Genomic DNA, 20,906 nt, shown 5'->3' with positions numbered 1-20,906 from the left:
TTGTGTGGATGACCTCATTTTCACCACACTTGGTTATTTCTGTCCCTTCAAATTAAAAGCACCATCATACCCAGACTGTGGATTCTGGACCAATTACATTTAGTGTTTTTCTAAAATGATGTCATTTTAATTCTGTGGACGAAAACAGCTGTAAAATGAATCTAAGGATGATGAAATAAAATTCATTCATTTGATAAGATACTTGTCTGAATTATATATTTATATATTCATTGTATATATATATATAGTATATATATATATATATATACTATATATATATATATATACTGAATATATATAGTATATATATATATACTATATATATTCAGTAAATGGAAAGACCAAAATCAAGTTAATCTCATTATGTTTTAAAGCTCAAATACTGTATTTAAATTCACAGACATGTTTTTATTGCCTCAGCAGACGAAGGATTAAACTTCGTATGAATCATAAACGACCTTTGAAAACGGGTCGATTTCCTCCTTGTTGGAGTCAAAGCCCTGAGCCCACTGCAGAACCTGTTCCAACCAGAGGGGAACTGAGCAGACTAAATACTTAAGACCAGGTATTATTATTATTATTATTCAGTGTTTATTTACAGACTGCATGTGAAGCACAGGAGTGAGAGACTCAGTTCACTTTGGTTTATTTCAGCTGCAGAGCACAGACCTCGGTCGGCAGCAGTTTCCAACCAGGATACAGAACACAGCACTCAGGTCAGTGAAGCCACAGCACGTCTGTCTCCAGTGTGGTCACACGTTTTACATCTGTTCAATTCAGGGTGGTTTTATTTTGACTGTTGGCCTATTTGTGGGATTTCAGATCAAACAACATCCTCTCTTAGCTTCGGAGAAACGACACTCACCTACTTTTAATCAGATCTGACCACTGACCCACAATCTGCTGACACGTAACACAAACATCCCCCTGCAGCTACACACACTGGTAGCTACACTGGTTTCCAGGCTACGCCAGGACGTCCATGATGACATCATTGCTGCTTCTCCTCTCTGCAGGTGTCCGAGCTGCTGCACCAACAAACATCAGATTATCAGTTTCTGACTGAGACAATGAAACTTCATCTGCTGAACCTTCCTGTGTTTCCATTACTAAATGCCCTGAAGCACCCACCTCTCCTCCTGTCTCTGTGTATGATTCCCAGTAAGATGGTGGCCAGCAGGTAAGGTGTTCCCACCAGCAGGTGAGACATCAGCCTGAGGACAGACGCTGGATTGAAAGCTGCAGGCGGACATGAGGACGAAGCTGGACGTGAAGCTGGAATGATGAAAACAAGTCAGACTTCTGGTCCTTCAGGGACTCGTCTGAAGGCCGACTGGACTTCTGAGTCTGTGAACTCACCGTGGACGGACACCCAGCTGGACAAGGACTCGTCTCCTCCAGAGAGGCTGCACTTGTAGAGTCCTTCATCAGATCTAGAAACACTGTGGATGCTCATCTCCCCTGAGGAGCTGCTGCCGATGAGGACGTCGTCTTTGAAGAAGTTGGAGACGTGGACGTGGGACAGCGTGTCTCTGTCTCTGCAGCGGAGAGACAGAGACACTCCCTCCGACACCGGGAGCGTGGGACTCTCAAGAATCACAGAGCGGTCTGTGGGAAACAAGAACTAGAACCTGAACAGTGGGGATTCACAGAGATACACACTGATACCGAAAACACAGTGAAAAATGTCAGATACTTATATATACTTATATATATATATATATATATAAATCTGTATATATACGTAAATAAAATAAATAAATACAATTTTAAATAACTGAAATGTTGTCGTTATAAAAACTTTATGACAAAGAAATGTAACTGAGGTTTAAGATTTGACAGTTTAACTATAAATTTATGATAAATTAATTAAATAAAAGAGCTTAAATTAATTTGAATGTAACATTTTAATATAACTGCACATTTCCTCTGTAGAATAAACAACATGAACATCGATCCTGATTCGTCTGTGACAGACTTCACCAGTCAGCTGACTCATTATGTAGTTTCTCTTCAAACTTTAAACATATGAATTATGAATTAATAAACCTTCATCATGTAATGCTTATTGAAGGCTCAGGGGGTCGTACCAGTGACGGTGATGTTGACGCTGCTGCTCCGCGCGCCGCCTGCAGACTCGCACCAGTAGAGGCCGCTGTCGGACGGGTAGAGGTTCCCGATGCTGCAGGTGGAGCCCCCCCCGGAGGAGCCCCACCCGGAGGAGCAGGGCCTCACCCCCCCCTCCGAGGTTCTCCTCCTCACCGTCCACCTGCTGGAGTTGGTCGGATCCTCACAGCTCAGGGACACGCGGTCGTACATGAAGAACTGGGAAGTGTCCGGGCGGAGCTGGAGACAGGCCGGGGACAGGACACCTGCAGAGGGGGACAGACAGGACAGGAAGACTGACAGAGGACACACAAATCAGAAGGGAAGGAGCCAGGGGGGAGGAAAGGAAACCAGAAAGTGGACGAAGTGAGGTGAAGAATAAAATGAAACGAATTCAAGAGGAAAGAAAAGAGAATAGAAAAGAAGACGAAACAAAGAGATGATGAGAGAAAGAGAAAGAGGACAAAGAGAGACAGACGAAGGGACGATGAAGGACAGAGTCTGTCCGGTTACTCACACAGCGTCCGAGCGAGCAGCGTGTCCTGCTTCATGTCCCACAGAGAACTGGTGTCCTCACTGGTGTCCTCACTGGTGTCCTCACTGGTGTCCTGTCTGACAGGCGGCTGCTCGGGGGGCCGGGCCATCGACATGCAGCGCAGCGTGGGGGAAACAGACCCCCCCCCCCCCCCCCATCGTTTACAGTTTACCCTCCTCACCGCGAAGCTTCACGTGCAGAAGAGAAACTCTAGAGAACTTTCATGTGAAGTTCTTTTCATCTTCTTCTTCTGAGCTCAGCTCGTCTTCACACAAATATGACAGGATGTCACTTTTAATAAAACGATAAATTATTAAAGCACGTCGAGGCCCAACTGTCCCTCATGAGACTCACATGAAGATCCACACACACACTCACACACACACACACACACACACACTCACACACCCACACACTCATGGAAACCAGTCCCACAAACAGACTTTTCATTTCCTGAGAATCAGAATCATATTTAAAAGCACCTCCTCTCAAATGTCAAAGGAAGTGAACACGACCCACACCAAAATGAAATCTGGTGTTTTCTTCATGACCACATCCTTCCACTGAGCTCCATGGCACCCCCCCCCCCCCCTTACCTTTGTATGACAGGAGGTGGAGATGTTGATTCAAGCTTTTCAGAAAGACAGATTATATGATAATAATGAATAAAGGTGATTTATTGGAACTTTATATTTAACAGGGGGGGGGGGGGCTGCTCTGATGTAGAACCACAAAGCATCACCTCTTTTTTCTTGATGTATTTTTACATCCTGTGGGTCGTAACAGAAATCTCTTAAAGTCTTTTTTTATTTCTTTTATTGAGACGTGTCAGATTGAATCCAGTAATTCTATAACAAGGTTAAACATGCAGAGGACAGTGGATCTCTGGTACAGTACAGAACCGTGAGCCTGTTATTATTTACAAACAATATATAAACAAGGCATCGAAATGTACTTTCAACCTTTCAAATCCTTCCTCAGTTTAATAACGTGGGATTTAACCCATGAGGTCGAAGCCCTTCAGCTCAGGTCGCTGCTCGTTCCTGTGTTTTCAGTTTGAAGAGAGTGAGGAGTGAACGTCCACGTGAGACAGACACAGTCCTTCAGCTCCTCTGATGGTCTCATGTGACCTGTTGGTGGCGCTGTGACTTCAGAGTTTTGGGTTTCTGCAACACGCTGTACAAAGTGTTGACCTCCGAGGGCCCGGCCCCCCCCTCAGTCAGGGGGGGTGGAGCTTCTCCACACGTCTCAGCCTCCACAGGAGGAGGAGTCACATTCGCTGCCTGTAGGACGCTGTAGACGGTCTCCACTTCCTGACTGGGCGCCGCCCCCCCCTCCTCGGCGGGCTGTGGGGCGTCCACGTTTTCATAAGCCACCTCGGACGGACTGGAGGACGAGGTGGACGCTCTGGTCTCCGGCTGTGACTGCTCCTCAACCAACGTCTGTCTCTGGAAAGAAGCAAACAAGTCTTAAGTCCGGGTGTTTGGAAGGGGGGGGGGGGGGGGGGGAGCTGAGGGGTGTTCAGCTGCAACATGACTCTTCACCACTAGATGTCACTACATTCCACACACTGCACCTTTAGTAAAAAGCTAGATTTCATCATCATAGAGCATTTCATTAAAAACACACCATTCATACTGTTATAGGACGACTCTCACTAGAAGGTCAATCTTCTCACCTGATGGTGACAACATCCTGAAGACACCTTCTGAGCCAGAAGAGCAATGAATCCAAAGAGAGACACACACATCACAACCAGTAAGACTATAGCAAACACAGGTAGTGAGTCCTCTGTGGGTCCAGGAGCCGGTTTGTTGAGGCCTGGAAAAACACACAACCTCATGATGAGCAGATCATTCTCATGGAAGGCAACACAAGGTACATCTGGATCACGACACACAACAACACACTGATGGACGACACACAACAACACACTGATGCAGACTCACACGCTGCCTCCAGGTCCTCAGACTGGTTCCTGGAGCTGACTTGGTTCTTGGCGCTGCAGACCACGGTCCAGTTGTTGGTGGAGATGTTGATGCTGATGACCTCTGGGCTCGACCTCTGGGACGCTCTGCAGCCGAGCCGGTCGCAGGAGGCCGACGCCCACTCGTCCCGGACGGAGCAGTTGACTGCGAGGCTGCAGAGTCCAGAGGACGTGTTGTGGTGCAGGAGGGACGTGTGGAGGACAGGCCGGGGGACGCGGTCTGCAAACAGCCCAGCAGAGTCAGGTCCACGTCCTGAAGTGCTGAGGACACCTGAATGTCCTCGTACCTTGTTCACATCCCACAATGCATCACGTGTCGTTCAATATGTAATATAGATTTTATATATGATAATAAAACGGTGCACGGCGTGCCCCCCCGATCAAACCAGTGAATACAAAGCAAACACAGAACAGCTGATTCAGTCTCAGACACAATTTGACTGAGCTTCAAATTTATTAATATTGATTTCTTCAGTCATATCTGTCCAGTTATAAGTAATATTTAAGAATAACCAAATTCAATTTATGATCCCAGTGTCTTTAAAACAACATTGCTTAATTATAAATAATTGAAGTCCCCAACCCCCCCCCCCCCCCCCCCCCCTTGTGGATGTCACAAAGGAGAAATGAATCTTCTCAGTAAATTTGTAAAAAAAATCGAAAGTACCACGACAGGAAACTCTATCAGAAAGTCATGCTCTAGCTCAGTTCCTCTTTTTGATCTAACTGTTCATGTGAATTTATTTATTCTATTTCCATCTGGTTCCAGTTTGTGGTTCATATTCTGTTGGTTTGTTCGGTGAGGAGTTGATGGTTAAATGTAACCGAGTGAAAACATCTGTTCTCAGGAGCTGGGATTCTAGTGTGGACAGAAAACCTTAAGAGAAGTTATTGTGAGAAACTAACGACAGATTATGTTTTATCACAGATTTGAGAACAGAAACATTCTCACCTTGAACGATGACTCGGTGTTTCTCAGTCGATCCTTTATATTTGTCATCGACGATCGTGGCCTCATAGATTCCAGAGTCCGTGTCACTCAGGTCTTTGATGCACAACTTCAGATTCGTGGCATTGAAATCCACTTTCTTTTTATGGATGGGATTTACATTAATCATAGAGGCAATGAACTCTCCAGCTAAGAACCATGAAGCTTCTTTATACGGTGGTGGCTTAGTAACGTTCAGACATATTGAGCTGTTTCTCATTCTGTAAAGTGTCCCTGCTCCGACCTCGGCCATGACTCCTGAGGACAAAACCAGATGTAGTAAATCACTTCAAAATGAAATCAACACAACTTCACGTAAGTTAGTTCACACACTTTGCAAAGACAAATCAGGATCAGTCAAATGTTGTGGTAGCGTTGATGTAGAAACAAGCTCAATGTGAAGATGTGAGAAATCAAAAGTTATGTTTTACCAACAATTTATCAACCTGAGAGCTATTTTATAATTTGGTCCAATAACTAAATAGTTCTTCTCACATTAACTCCAAATCTACGACAAATGGAAAACAGGACTTAAGCTCATTTGAATAACTGTTTAATGTTTAGGAGCCAAATAAACTGACTGAAACATTTAAGTGCACATAATTCAAGTTGTGTTGATTTTACCTGAAAGAATCCAGCAGCTGAGAAGAAGAAGCATTTTCACTCCTCTTGAGACGTGAAGACAGAGTGTGAGAGACGAGTTGCTGGTGCAGCAAACCGTGAAGTGAGCAAGGCAGCAGAGGCAGGTGTCACATCTGCAGAGGCTCAGGAAGTGACTGAAGGAAGCTATTTGAATACAACCCACATAGTGGAAACTCACCTTATCAGTCACCTTCATCAATCATCAGTCTGGTGATATCAGATCTGAGAGTCCTCTCCTCCAGATGCTGGAGGCTCTGACGTGAGTTTCCCTGATTGGTCAGAACAGTCCTACTTCAAGCTCCAGGAGAATTCAGTTCTTCTATTTGTGTGTAAATGTTAATGCAGTTAAAAACTTAACTAAATTAAATCATCCATAATTCAAACGTTACAATTCAAACACAAAATGATGTTGAGCAAACGCCTGGTTACATTTGGAGGAAACTCAAACATGCAGACATTGTAAATAACAGTTTTATTAAAGAAGGCACTTAGACGTACATTAGCAGTCGGACCAATGAGCTTCCAGTATTCAGGGGACACGTCTCCAGTGCAGCTGATCCAGTAGAAACCAGCACCGCCAGTATCCATGCTGAATGTTTACCATCAGGCTCGTGTGAACAGCAGAGGATTTTCATTTGAAATGTGGCAAATAACTTTAACGTCCTTGATTCACTTGAAAACTCAAACTTGGTGCTTTATATATTTGTTAAAGGGTTAGAGGTATTTTTAATATTCCCTGCGATGAACTTCAGGCGATGTTATGATGTTATGTTTTTGAATAAAATGTTTTGTTGACCAGTGAAACAAACAAGTAGAAGAAACTCAGATGCTCCTCATCTCTTTGCTTCAGAAATGATTCCACAGATGTGTTAATCTATTAATTTACCATAGCACCATCATTTCATTTTCAAATGAATATTTCCATGCACAGTGGAAGGAGAGAAGGGGGTCGCAGATAAATGATATCGGGCCTCGACAACAGTTAAAGGATTTACATTTAAATTCAGAACAAAGTTTTCAGGACATGAAGAACGTGGGAAACTTCTTCACATCCTGTACAGAGGTACCTTTCAAATTAAAACAGGTTCATACAAAGATTATTATCATGCTCACAAAGCACGACCCCACTCACAGCCCCCCCCCCAACACAACCACAGGTTTAATAATTCAATACAGTGCATTAAGTTTCAAAGTTAGTTCAGTTACTCATCTTGTGTAAAATGCCACTTTCCTTTCAAGTTAAAGTGCTTTTTAGTAAAATTACTAAACGTGTTTACCTCAACAAACAAGGACGTTCATATCAAAGAGATCAATATGTTCAGGTGTAAGTTGTGTTAGAAACGACTACACACATAAGATATCATACATCCTTTAAAAACAGTCGTTAAAAAAATAATACGCTTCCAGTATTTTCTCCACCTTTTACAGGTTTTCATTAATAAACAGAAACAGTGAATCTGTGAAGAGACGTTAGACTCACTGATCCTTTGATCAGGTCCTCTTATACAACCGGGTCACAGACAGTGGTTCAGAGGATTCACAATAAAAATCTATTTTGTCGGTTTTTAGTAAAAGTTTCAGGAAATTAACTTTTGTGTTTTTTATTGAATTTTTATTTCTGTAGAAAAGTGTTTCCATTAGAATCTGGAAGGGCGTGAAGAGACTTTGTGTGTCACTCAGTGACAGGACGAGTTGTGTTGATGTTGTGTTGTACATGTTGCTAACCCTGTGAAGGGGGGTGCAGTTGTGTTCAGTGTCTTCTCTGCAGACTGGAGGCCCAGGTGCTTCACTTCCTGCCGCCTGCTGCACATTTGAATATGCGTAGGCAGAATGTTTTGATCAGGACTTCTGTCTTTGCCTTTGATCTCAGTTTCAGATCTACTTTCCGTCGTCTCACACGTTGCTGATCCTCACGCTCCGCGGGCTGCTCTCTCTCGGCCTCCCCCTCTCCCGGCCCCTCTCCTCCCCCCTGTAGATCTCCTCCAGTCTCATCTTCTCCGGGTCCGTCCCGTCCTCCTTGCTGCCGCGGCGTCGGGACGCCTGGCCCGGCGGGCCCGGCGGCAGGGCCGGCTTGGTGAAGAGCGGGGACTGGGTTTTGGCCACTTTTTCAAAGAAGGCAAAATCAGCCACGTACTTCCCCGAGGGGGACAGGGACACGACGGGGGGGAACTCGTAGCCCCAGAGGATCTCGTCGGGGAGGTAGGAGGTCCGCACCTGGCAGGTGGCGGAGGTCGGCTCCACGGTGGCGCTCAGGATCACCAGCAGCTCGAAGTCCGCGAGCTCCGGGTCGGTCCAGCCGCCGCCTGCAGGAGAGACCAGGCCGGAGATCAAAGGCGACCAGATGTTTTAAAACAGTTAAAAACTAAAAACTAAATTTCACAAAGACTCTTATCCCTGAAACTCATCAAGACAAATCAAACACACTCATAGAAACCAGTTCCCTGAACACCTCGGCTCTTCTCTTGCAGGTTCATGACTTGTTCCCTCATTGTTCATGTTGAACCCCCCCCACCCCACCACCACCCCCCTCTTTGTAATAAACGCACACAGGTGAAAGAATGGTGAGGCAACGATGAGGTTTCAGACTGAAGGCAAAGTGTCAGTAACAAACTACAGACACTGAGCAGGTTGTGCTGGTCTGTAGCTCACAGGAGAACCAGAGGAGGACTCAGTGAGGGACACGAGTCCCTTTAAAACACGTCTACATTTAGAATCATCTCCAGTTTGTGAGTGTGTTGGAGTTCAGACTGTAGTTGATTCAAATCAGTTCACATGTGTTGGTGGGGAAAGACACACAATCGTGCACGGACGCACACGCACATCCTGACATTTCCAAAACATAAAACTCCCCACTTACAATCTGACTCCAACACACACACACAAGCACACACACACACACACAAAGACAGACACACACACACACACACACACACGACACAAGCTAAGTACGAGCTGCCTCCGGTTGAAAACATTCCAGCCATAGATACTAATAAATAAATATTTTGTGTAGTTTTCATGCGTCAACACACAGCACCCATAACACAAAGGACACACAAGAAGACAAGCGCACACCTGCGTCAACAGGCCCCAGTCAGAATGCCGACTCGTCATCTGTCCAAACAGTCCTTACTCTAACCCAGACCCAGTCCCGCTCCCACTGGGAACCAACACACGTTTCACAACCACTGGTGCAAACTGCAAGCGGCTCGAGGGATCCTCTGTGTGGGACAGGCTGCAAGACGTCTGTCCCTGCAGCCTGGCTCTGGACACGTCATGGACATGGACACGTCATGGACACGTCATGGACATGGACACGTCATGGACATGGACACGTGATGGACACGTCATGGACATGGACACGTGATGGACATGGACACGTGATGGACATGGACACGTGATGGACATGGACACGTGATGGACATGGACACGTGATGGACATGGACACGTGATGGACATGGACACGTCATGGACATGGACACGTGATGGACATGGACACGTCATGGACATGGACACGTCATGGACATGGACACGTGATGGACATGGACACGTCATGGACACGTCATGGACATGGACACGTGATGGACATGGACACGTCATGGACATGGACACGTGATGGACATGGACACGTGATGGACATGGACACGTGATGGACATGGACACGTCATGGACATGGACACGTGATGGACATGGACACGTGATGGACATGGACACGTGATGGACATGGACACGTCATGGGCATGGACACGTCATGGACATGGACACGTCATGGACATGGACACGTGATGGACATGGACACGTGATGGACATGGACACGTGATGGACATGGACACGTGATGGACATGGACACGTGATGGACATGGACACTTCACAGTTGAATCTCTTTTCATGATGTACAGACGATGAGTCCTGAACCAACATCCATTTCAGATTCGTCTCTTTGAGGGAATCTGAAATGCAGCTCACCTGACCCCCCCCCCCCCCCCCCCCCCATCAGCACAGTACCTGCCGTGTGATTGGTCGGTGTGACTTCCTGCCGCTGTGCTTCTGCCTCTGCTCAGTTTCCTGTTGACACTTTGTAAACTTCCTGCTGGTAACGTTTGATTCCTCTGACAGACGTCAACAAAGGTTCACTCAGCTCGACAGGAAATACATCTTCACAATTTAATCTTCACAATCCCCTGTGTGTGTGTGTGTGTGTGTGTGTGTGTGTGTGTGTGTGTGTGTGTGTGTGTGTGTATGTGTGTGTGTGTGTGTGTGTGTGTGTGTGTGTGTGTGTGTGTGTGTGTGTGTGTGTGTGTGTGTGTGTGTGTGTGTGAGGTGCAGGCCTATAGAGGAAGCTGATGTTCTGGCTCAGTGGGTCTGAACAGCTTCACATGGATGAATGTGTTCTGGTTTGATTCTCGGAGGTCAGCCGGACACTGTGTTCACACCTCTGTGGATTCAGTGTGTGTCTGTTGGTCTCCACTGTGTCCTGCCCCCCTGGTCCATGCATCATGGTCACACAAAGTCCAGAAGATTCACACTCTGTTGCTCTGGAAGCCTGAATTCCTTGGACCTATAGAGCTGCTCTCTGCTGGAGCTTCACCATAGAGCCTGAACACAAAGAGGGGCTGAACCAGTTGGTGCAGAGTCCTGCTCCAGTGGGAGAGACCTCAGCATCGTGGATCATGTCACAAGCATCTCAGAGCCACCATGTCTGGATCATGGAAGGAAACGACAACAACAAGCAACACAACCTGGTGACAAGAGGAAGCCACTGTCGGTAGGAACCACACCAAGGCAATGTCCTGTATGTGCAACTATACATGGCAATAAAAATAATTCTGATTCTGATTCTGATTCTGATTCTGATGGTTCTGAAGCACGAGAGTGATCTGAAAGAGACAACATCCACCAGGACCCGACAGTCCCTGATCCAGCTGCACCAGACCTCACACACTCATAGAGATCAGGTCCCTCAATGAGGGTTCATATCAAAAAGTCTGAATCATCTCTCAATGTTAAAGAAAGTGAAAACATATCCCTGGATCCCTGACTCGTGATCTGGATCCCTGACTCGTGATCTGGATCCCTGACTCGTGATCTGGATCCCTGACTCGTGATCTGGATCCCTGACTCGTGATCTGGATCCCTGACTCGTGATCTGGATCCCTGACTCGTGATCTGGATCCCTGACTCGTGATCTGGACCCTGACTCGTGATCTGGATCCCTGACTCGTGATCTGGATCCCTGACTCAAACCTCATTCCTCCACCAAGTGTCCTGAACTCCATTCACTCGTTTATGAGTAATCTTGTTTACAAAAACAAACCAACCAACAAACAAATGAACTGGGGTGGAAACATAACCTCCCTGGCAGAGGTCGCGACCTGAAGCTCGAGGTTCACGACATAGAGGACGAACACACAGAGAGGGAAGAGAGGGCTGACCAAAAGCAAAATGTAAAGTGATGAAGACGTGAAGAGGAAGAGGAAATGGACAGAGAGTCTCCAGTGTGTCAGGTGAGGACAGAAGGACATGAGTGGTGTGGGTCTGAGGATCTGAGCTTCGTGTCAGCACCAGACTGAGCAGCTTTGTGCTCTAATGAGGGGGGGGGGGGGGTGTCTCTCTCTCACTCACATTCCAGCCAGAGAAACCCACTAGAGTCCAACCAGTCCGGCACTGGGCAGCGAGAGGAAACCCAGTCCCCAGCACATGACCGTAAACACCAACACACCTACAGACACACACAGCGCCTTCTTTACTGGGGGGGGGGAGATCTACCTTTAGCGGCCCAGGCCCTGAGGGGGCTGGAGGGGGGGGGGGGGGGTCTACCTTTAGCGGCCCAGGCCCTGAGGGGGCTGCTGTCGTCGATGATGTGGTAGAAGGTCAGGGGGATGATGAGGAAGGGGCTGTCGCTGGACGTGTCCACCTGGAAGGGGACGTTGCGCTGGTCCAGCCGAACCGTCTCGCCCTCCTTCGTCAGAGACGTCTGGAGCAGCTTCCCCGTCACCTGGGAGCCAAGATGGAGTCAGTACATGAGGCCAAGAGGGAGCAGAAGGCATCCTGTAACCAAAAGGCCACAGGTTCAATACCCGAAACGCCCCAGAGCTCCACCAGCAGGGAAGTGATCTCAGCTGCTTCAACAAACTTCCTCCAGTGACTTCAACATCACTGAATATGAATTCACTGAATATGAAAATAACACAATCTGCATGAACAGCTTCAGAAGTTGCCCTAGCAGAGGAAGAAGGTGTTTTACCTGGCAGCCCAACAACAGGCTCTTGCGCATGTTGGCCACTCGGATCATGAGGCAGGGACGTCCCTCGTGATTGGACACCACAGCTTGTTGACTGAACTTCACCGTCTCGCCTCGTTTCTTGGGACGCGCCACCTGCAGGTGGGGGGGGGGGGGGGGGGGTAGCTGATGAGCTCTGGATATGATTGATATTTAATGACGTAAACATATGTCTGATATTTGACACCCCTAGTGGTCGAGTGTGGTGTGAGACAATCGACGATAATCAAAATGTGCTAACTACCTTGGCGAGGAAGGTGCCGGTGATGAAGATCTCCATGACCATGGTGATGACCAGCTGGAAGATGAGCAGGACGATGGCGGCAGGACACTCCTCCGTGATGCACCGGAACCCGTAGCCGATCGTGGTCTGAGACTCCAGAGAGAAGAGGAAAGCCCCGGTCAGGGTCTTCACCTCCATCACACAGGGGGTGTGGTTGGAGGGGGGGTCGAACTCTGCACACAGGAAGGGAGACAGAACAGAGGACCATGCATTTGGGTTTAAAAACAATGTCCTCCTCTGCCAGGTCTTTCTCAGGCCCTGTCTGACAAACACTCTTCCTATGTGTCCCTCATTGTGTAGCTCACAGAAAACAACTTGTGTACTTTCTCTGTGCAGACACACAATGAGACGTCCTTGTTTGAGGGGAACCACGATGAATCGTACCAGAAGCTTCAAATGATCGTGTTGAGAGGAGAGGACTGTTCGTGACCAGAGAAGGGATGGCCTGCTCGATACTGACGCTCTTATTTTGAAACTTAAGACAGATGACGATCGTTATCAGAGGCCTGATTGGCTGAAAAGAGGTCATGTGAGAAGAGTAAACAGACGTGATCCATATTCTACTGTCCAGATTATCACAGAGATTCATAAAGATTCTAATGATGAGCCTGGAGTCTGAGTTTTATTTATTATATCCTCTTCCTCTGCAGCTCAAATCTATTTCATCCTCCACCCCCCCCCCCCCCCCTTACCCAGCAGGTCTCCATGCACCAGGGCCACCAGGTACCAGAGCACTCCGAACACGAACCAGGTCCCAGCGAAGGTGGCGGAGAAGAGGAAGAACTTGTAGCGCCACTGCATGTCGAGGAAGGTCGTCCAGAGGTCGCGGAGGTACAGGGCGCCCCTCCCGCTCACGTGCTCGATGCGCACGTTGCTTCGTCCGTCTTTGGAGAGGACACGGCGTCTCCTCCGCAGGGCGCTGGGCCCTCCGGCGCCTGGGTCCTCTGCAGCGGCCCCAGCTCCTCCGGCCCCCCCGGGGGAGCCCAGCAGGGGCTTGGTGATGTCCGTCTGCGTCTGGGAGTGGCATACCTTCTGGGGGGAGGAGCCCTCTGAGGAAGGGGGAGTGGCTGAGGTCATGGCTGGTACTGCAAGGGGCTGGAGACAAAAAGAGGAGACCATTAAAAAGACGACAAAGATGGACGACATGAAGACTCCATGAAAGTGAAGCCAAAGCGTCTGGATCACCCCCTGGTGGCCGGCAGAGGAACACGTCATAAACCCGTCTTCCTCCATGTTAGTTGATGGGACATGGACCAAACTAAAAAATCAAAGCATACGTCAAGTACATAGTTTTCAAAGATGGCTTCTTTAATTTGAGGTAGTTCTTATTGCTTTATTCTTATGATAGACTGCGTCACATCAGATGAGCGGGGGAGTCAAAGTGCAAGAGGAGGGAAAAATGAATATCACATGAATAAGACAAATGAGAGAGAGGAACATTTGAGAGGGAGGTGACGATGAGGATTAGAAGCTGGACAGTGCTGCTGACCGGGGGGGGGGGGGGGGGGGGGGGGATCCATTTAAGCCCCTTCCTCTTTTCACTGGAGGCAGCTGGCCTTGTCAAAATAAAAGCCCCCTTTCAGCATGAAGGCCCAGCTGCTCTTTCACATTAAAGGCGTGATGATGCTGGCCCGGTCGGTTGCACAAGACGGCTACTGACTGGAGACGAGGAGACACTATTCACTGTCCTCGTCCCTCGGTGGTCCCCCGACTCCATTCCACTGACAGCTGTCTTCATGCTGTCCTTTCACCTTGGAGCACAGAGCTCACGTGTGATGTGAGCAGATGTGACACATGAAGATTCGCATTGGCCGACTGGACATTGGAGCTTTTTTACCAAAGGGATGGAATGGGAGCATTTCTTACTGGTTCAACTAAATGAGTCCACAGCTGTTCCATCAGTAACGTGTCCTCTGATTGGATGGTTATGGTCGGGGCTGCTTCTCATGAGGAGTTTGGGTTAAACCAAACGTGAGGTCCATAAACACCTGCTGGACCCTGCTCTGTGTGGAGGAACCCGACACCATCAACCATCCAACATCTCTTCACACAGACTGGAGCGCAGACTGGGACTCGCCCAACATGAACTAATGCTCTTGTTACTGGGAGCAGCCAGAGCTCCTCACAGACCAGTGGAGCGTTCACCTTTGTGTCCACGGGGTTCTGGAGGACAGTCAGTGAGGATGTGTCGTCATGAGACAGTGGAGTTCTCTACTGGTGAGTTGGTGTTTACAGTGTATTGAGAAGTCTCCCACTGTCCCTGTGAACTCTGACAGCTTCCCCCTCGTCCTTCCTCTTCTTTCCCTCTCTCTCCCTCACTCACTCTTTTCTCTAAATGGACCTTTTGTCTCAACCTGTCTCTGTTGTTCCACTGCGGATTTAACAAAAACCAAAACACAACAGAACTAAACCAGGAGACGGAGAGCGGAGACGATGTGATACGCTCTGTCCTCTCCCGCCCTGTGTGACCCGTCCCTCTCTCTCTCTGAGTGAATGAATGGAGATCTGTGTGATGTCTGTGCTGTGACTACTAAGATGTGGGGAGGACCAGAGCGGGGGGAGGCGGGGTCAAGAGGAGGCCCATTGATTGGTCCATCTCCAGCTGACCTCTGAACCCTGAGGAGCTCCTGCCTACACATACAGTAAACACACACTTGTGTATTACACACATAGACCTGTTCAGCAGTTACACAACACAATGCAGCTGAGTGTCCAGAGGAATGTTTGCAAAGCTCAGAGCTCTCAACATCTACCAGCTAACTGCACATGTTCATATTCATTCATTCATAATGCTGACGTTAGTGTTTGTTGTCACATGAAAAGACAAAACCAACAAGTCCCAGAACTTCAGACCGTGTCTCTGGTCCTCTGTTGGCAGGAGACCGTCTCCTTTGGGTTCGGCCTCAAACATCTGGGTCCTCAGAAGAAGGAGGAGCTACAGCTACATAATAATGATACCTTCTTAGTGCTTATACATGGAGAAATGTGACCAATCACAGTCAATAATCAATATCTATCGTGGAGTCAATCGTCAGATGAAGAATTAGCCTCTGGGTCAAAACTCCATCTTCCATTGACCTCACGTGGTTCAGTCAGTTCCTCTCACATGTCTTGATTGACAGCTGTCTGCGTACGAGGACAGACACATTGAACTGATGCATTGAGTCGAGGCTGCCAGCAGCTGAACCCTGTCCCTGTCCTGCAGACCCGTCTCTCAACACTGAACCAGTATCAGCTGAACCCTGTCCTGCAGACCCGTCTCTCAGCACTGAACCAGTATCAGCAGAACCCTGTCCCTGTCCTGCAGACCTGTCTCTCAACACTGAACCAGTATCAGCTGAACCCTGTCCCTGTCCTGCAGACCTGTCTCTCAACACTGAACCAGTATCAGCAGAACCCTGTCCCTGTCCTGCAGACCCGTCTCTCAGCACTGAACCAGTATCAGCTGAACCCTGTCCCTGTTCATCCCTCTCTTCACAATGACTTTCCCCCCCGGCTGAAACAACCACACTGGAGGTTAGAATCTCTTCCTCTCGTCCGTCCCTCCGTCCCTCCGTCCCTCCGTCCCTCTCCTTCCCGTGTCCCCAGTTCACAAGAATCCTTTGTTTACCAGGAGATGAAAGGGACAAAAGCCCCCATTGAAAAATACGACTGGGTGAGTGAGTGAGCGAGAGAGAGAGAGAGAGAGAGAGAGAGAGCAAGTTAGACGGCGAGAGGAGAGCACGGCAGAGTGTTGACGTGTGTGTGTGTGTGTGTGTGTAGGGGTTGTGTCAGCGCGGTGTGTGTCTGTGATTGTGTTTGATCGTGTGTGAGTATGTGGTGCTCGACGCGGTGAGGGGGCAGAGATGGCGGGGGGGCAGAAGAGAGAGAGAATAATTGGTTTTGAGGGGAGGATGGAGAGAGAATGAAGCATCGGGTGACAGAAGGAGAGAAAGGGGAAGGCTGAGAGGAATGGACGGTGGAGGACAGAGAGGAAGGGGCTCGGGGACCGAAGGTGGAGACAGCAGGCGGAGGACAAAAGACACTCATTAGTATTCCAGAGGAGAGAGTAATCCCTTCCACTTGGCAGCTCCTGTCCAGCGTCCACATCCACAGAGAAACCCAGCAGCCTGTCCCCTGCATGAAGGACTGAGGGACAACACAGCTTCATGGCTGTGACCACTGTCCCCTGGACGGAGAGTCCACTGTCCCCTGGACGGAGAGACCACTGTCCCCTGGACGGAGAGACCACTGTCCCCTGGACGGAGAGACCACTGTCCCCTGGACGGAGAGTCCAACATCCCCTGGACTCAGAGACCACTGTCCCCTGGACTCAGAGACCACTGTCCCCTGGACGGAGAGACCACTGTCCCCTGGACGGAGAGTCCACTGTCCCCTGGACGGAGAGTCCAACATCCCCTGGACTCAGAGACCACTGTCCCCTGGACGGAGAGACCACTGTCCCCTGGACGGAGAGTCCACTGTCCCCTGGACGGAGAGACCACTGTCCCCTGGACGGAGAGACCACTGTCCCCTGGACGGAGAGTCCACTGTCCCCTGGACTCAGAGACCACTGTCCCCTGGACGGAGAGTCCAACATCCCCTGGACGCAGAGACCACTGTCCCCTGGACGGAGAGTCCACTGTCCCCTGGACTCAGAGACCACTGTCCCCTGGACGGAGAGTCCACTGTCCCCTGGACGGAGAGACCACTGTCCCCTGGACGGAGAGTCCAACATCCCCTGGACGGAGAGTCCAACATCCCCTGGACTCAGAGACCACTGTCCCCTGGACTCAGAGACCACTGTCCCCTGGACGGAGAGACCACTGTCCCCTGGACGGAGAGTCCAACATCCCCTGGACGCAGAGACCACTGTCCCCTGGACGGAGAGTCCACTGTCCCCTGGACGCAGAGACCACTGTCCCCTGGACGGAGAGACCACTGTCCCCTGGACGGAGAGTCCAACATCCCCTGGACGCAGAGACCACTGTCCCCTGGACGGAGAGTCCACTGTCCCCTGGACGCAGAGACCACTGTCCCCTGGACGGAGAGACCACTGTCCCCTGGACGGAGAGACCACTGTCCCCTGGACGGAGAGACCACTGTCCCCTGGACGGAGAGTCCACTGTCCCCTGGACGGAGAGTCCACTGTCCCCTGGACGGAGAGACCACTGTCCCCTGGACGGAGAGTCCAACATCCCCTGGACGGAGAGTCCAACATCCCCTGGACTCAGAGACCACTGTCCCCTGGACGGAGAGACCACTGTCCCCTGGACGGAGAGTCCAACATCCCCTGGACGCAGAGACCACTGTCCCCTGGACGGAGAGTCCACTGTCCCCTGGACGCAGAGACCACTGTCCCCTGGACGGAGAGACCACTGTCCCCTGGACTCAGAGACCACTGTCCCCTGGACGGAGAGACCACTGTCCCCTGGACGGGGAGTCCACTGTCCCCTGGACGCAGAGACCACTGTCCCCTGGACGCAGAGACCACTGTCCCCTGGACGGAGAGTCCACTGTCCCCTGGACGCAGAGACCACTGTCCCCTGGACGGAGAGACCACTGTCCCCTGGACTCAGAGACCACTGTCCCCTGGACGGAGAGACCACTGTCCCCTGGACGGGGAGACCACTGTCCCCTGGACGGGGAGTCCACTGTCCCCTGGACGCAGAGACCACTGTCCCCTGGACGGAGAGACCACTGTCCCTTGGACGGAGAGACCACTGTCCCCTGGACGGGGAGTCCACTGTCCCCACAGGCAGGACGAGGCAGGACAGCGTCCACCACCAGCCTCCGGGAGCCGAACTGAGAACCTCCCCACTGAGCTGCTGTCGTGTCAAAGTCCAGTGAATTAGTTCATTCAGATAAATCTGACGTGAAAGACAGGATGTCAAACATGTCCCTCAGGGGCCGGGGACTGAAGGAGCTGTTCCAGGTTCACCAGCAGGTTTCTGTGATGGACGTGTCCAAACCACATGTCTCCAAAACTCTTGATCAACATTTCAAAATCTGCTTTACTTGTGAGATTCTAAAGTCTGTCTTGTGTTTACTCTCTTCAGAACTGACTGCTCAGTCGTAGCCTGTCTCTACAAAGAGTGAGCCCCAACGGGCGAGGCCACTTTCCAAACCGTCCCTGGTCTGAAGACATCATGTCTGAAAGCTGAGGTGTTGGAACATGTCAGGAGCTGTTTGAGCATCAGAACTTCATCAGAACCTTTAAGTTCATCTGTTGCATGAATCCTCAAATGTTCAAGTTCCAATAACTGATCATTAATCTAACGATGGAAATCACAGTGGTTGTGTGAAGCTGAGGTCACTGAGCCACTCGCTCTCTGCCTGAAGCTTTAGCCTTTAAGAGGCGTGTCTCTCATGTATCATGTGTTTGACTTGATCTAATGCAGGGGCCCCCAGGTCCCCTCTGCCCCGGGCCCCCAGGTCCCCTCTGCCCAGGGCCCCCAGGTCCCCTCTGCCCCGGGCCCCCAGGTCCCCTCTGCCCCGGACCCCAGGTCCATTCTGCCCAGGGCCCCCAGGTCCCCTCTGCCCAGGGCCCCCAGGTCCCCTCTGCCCCGGGCCCCCAGGTCCCCTCTGCCCAGGGCCCCCAGGTCCCCTCTGCCCCGGGCCCCCAGGTCCCCTCTTTTCCGGGCCCCCAGGTCCCCTCTGCCCGGGCCCCCAGGTCCCCTCTGCCCGGGCCCCCCAGAGTTACATCATTTACTTTAATGTGGATTTCACATCAACAACAGGAAGTGGAAGTGAGCTGTAACCATGGTGTTGGACATTTGTCTCACTGAGTGCGTCCTGCAGAGCGTCCAACACACGTCCAACACGTCCTCGGCCCAGAGCCGCTGGTGGGAGACTTACGACTTGGACCGGAGAGAAACATCGGAAGCAGCGGTTGGCCACCGGCCGGTGATTAACGGACGTCTTCCGTCCTCACAAGTCGAAGACAAAGTGTCTCAGCTGTAAGTCTGACTGTCCCACGACTGCTGTGCTGCTGGGGAGGACGTCTCCGTCTGTCTTTTCACTGAGTCTCTCTGGACTTGGAGGGAAAACACCATTCACTGGTTTTGATGGTTTTTCAAACGGGAGCTGGAACGAGTTGTTCAGCGACTTCTCAAATCACAACCTTTGACCTGTTTCAATATTTCAATATTTCAATAAAATCTGATTTATCCAGATATTGTCATTGAGATCACCTGACACCTTAGACCAGAAGACAGCAAATCAGCACAACACAACAGAGTCAATCAAAGCAACACATGGGGAACATGAAACCATCACAACTAAGATTTCAAATCACCAGGGGATGTTAAACATATTACTGAATATAAAAAGAGCAAAATACCTGAACATTACATCTTCAGGAATAAATAACATAAGATTGATTATTCATGACAACATTTACCATAATGTTAGAAATTATATTTATTGGAAATATTCATGCATGTTGGATATGGAAACTTAATTTCAGAGATTATTTTTCCACTAAAACAGAAAGAATATGAATCCTAAATAAAATTTATACAAAGATACAAGTTGAAAAGATGATTATAACACAAGTAATAATCAGATCTACTCATGACTTCTGCATTTTGAGGTCAAATCCCTGTGACACTTTAATGAAAAGAAGAAAATAGCTGCAAAAGACATGAATATAAAGACCCTTGACTATGAGACGTTTGTGAGTCTTACCTTCTGAAGAGCAGCTGGGACACGTGAAGACTCAGATCCTCTCACTGATCACATGTGAGGAAACTCCTTCAGTCCCTCTTCTTCAGTAAAGAGTAAAGTGATGTCCAGTTTGTCCTCGTTGACGACTCACTGGTTTCACGTCTGTCCCAGCGGGACATCACATCGTGTCTCTCAGCTTTTACTTCGTTGTCCTTCTACGTTGTCGTCATCCTTTATTTTAAAAGAAAAAATAAAACCTCCCTGAAAACAAGAGAACGGCCGTGAGGCGAGACCAGCGGTCAGTCGGTGTCTCCCAGCACACTGGTACTGGTGGCACCGGTTCTGTCTCTCTGTTACTGGGTCATTATGTAATCACACACAGATTGCACTTCTTCGTCCTGCACGTGAAGCAGAGAGGGAGTCCAGTGTGTGTCTGAGGTT

The 20,906-nt window shown here is 49.5% G+C and overlaps 3 protein-coding genes across 4 annotated transcripts; all 3 read right to left on the bottom strand.

The window, feature by feature from the left end:
• Positions 1–630: 630 nt before the first annotated feature.
• Positions 631–2,772, bottom strand: LOC133949563 (Fc receptor-like protein 4). 2 transcript variants are annotated; one of them, XM_062383473.1, is made up of 5 exons: positions 2,624–2,772; positions 2,091–2,402; positions 1,360–1,608; positions 1,132–1,275; positions 631–1,028 (listed from the first exon to the last, which is right to left on the bottom strand). In XM_062383473.1, the coding sequence occupies exons 1-5, from the start codon at positions 2,754–2,756 to the stop codon at positions 967–969; spliced, it is 900 nt and encodes a 299-aa protein (XP_062239457.1). In that variant the 5' UTR covers positions 2,757–2,772; the 3' UTR covers positions 631–966. The 2 variants fall into 2 exon arrangements, with proteins under 2 accessions (XP_062239457.1, XP_062239458.1); XM_062383474.1 differs by having other exon boundaries at positions 631–1,025.
• A 668-nt stretch (positions 2,773–3,440) lies between these two features.
• On the bottom strand, positions 3,441–6,409 carry si:ch1073-220m6.1 (SLAM family member 7). The gene is given in 6 exon segments (XM_062384344.1): positions 3,441–3,798; positions 3,801–4,089; positions 4,320–4,462; positions 4,591–4,848; positions 5,581–5,874; positions 6,241–6,409. Coding segments are annotated over 6 exon segments (1,155 nt in total). The 5' UTR covers positions 6,275–6,409; the 3' UTR covers positions 3,441–3,661.
• Positions 6,410–6,721: 312 nt separating this feature from the next.
• LOC133950130 (ATP-sensitive inward rectifier potassium channel 10-like) lies at positions 6,722–20,906 on the bottom strand. The gene is made up of 6 exons (XM_062384343.1): positions 20,487–20,906; positions 13,511–13,913; positions 12,780–12,991; positions 12,500–12,631; positions 12,073–12,250; positions 6,722–8,561 (listed from the first exon to the last, which is right to left on the bottom strand). The coding sequence occupies exons 2-6, from the start codon at positions 13,893–13,895 to the stop codon at positions 8,152–8,154; spliced, it is 1,317 nt and encodes a 438-aa protein (XP_062240327.1). The 5' UTR covers positions 13,896–13,913; positions 20,487–20,906; the 3' UTR covers positions 6,722–8,151.

The sequence above is a fragment of the Platichthys flesus genome, chromosome 24, assembly GCF_949316205.1.
Source record: "Platichthys flesus chromosome 24, fPlaFle2.1, whole genome shotgun sequence".
Lineage (NCBI taxonomy): Eukaryota > Metazoa > Chordata > Actinopteri > Pleuronectiformes > Pleuronectidae > Platichthys > Platichthys flesus.
The sequence above is the reverse complement of the archived record's forward strand: the minus strand, read 5'-3'. Positions and strand labels throughout refer to the sequence as shown.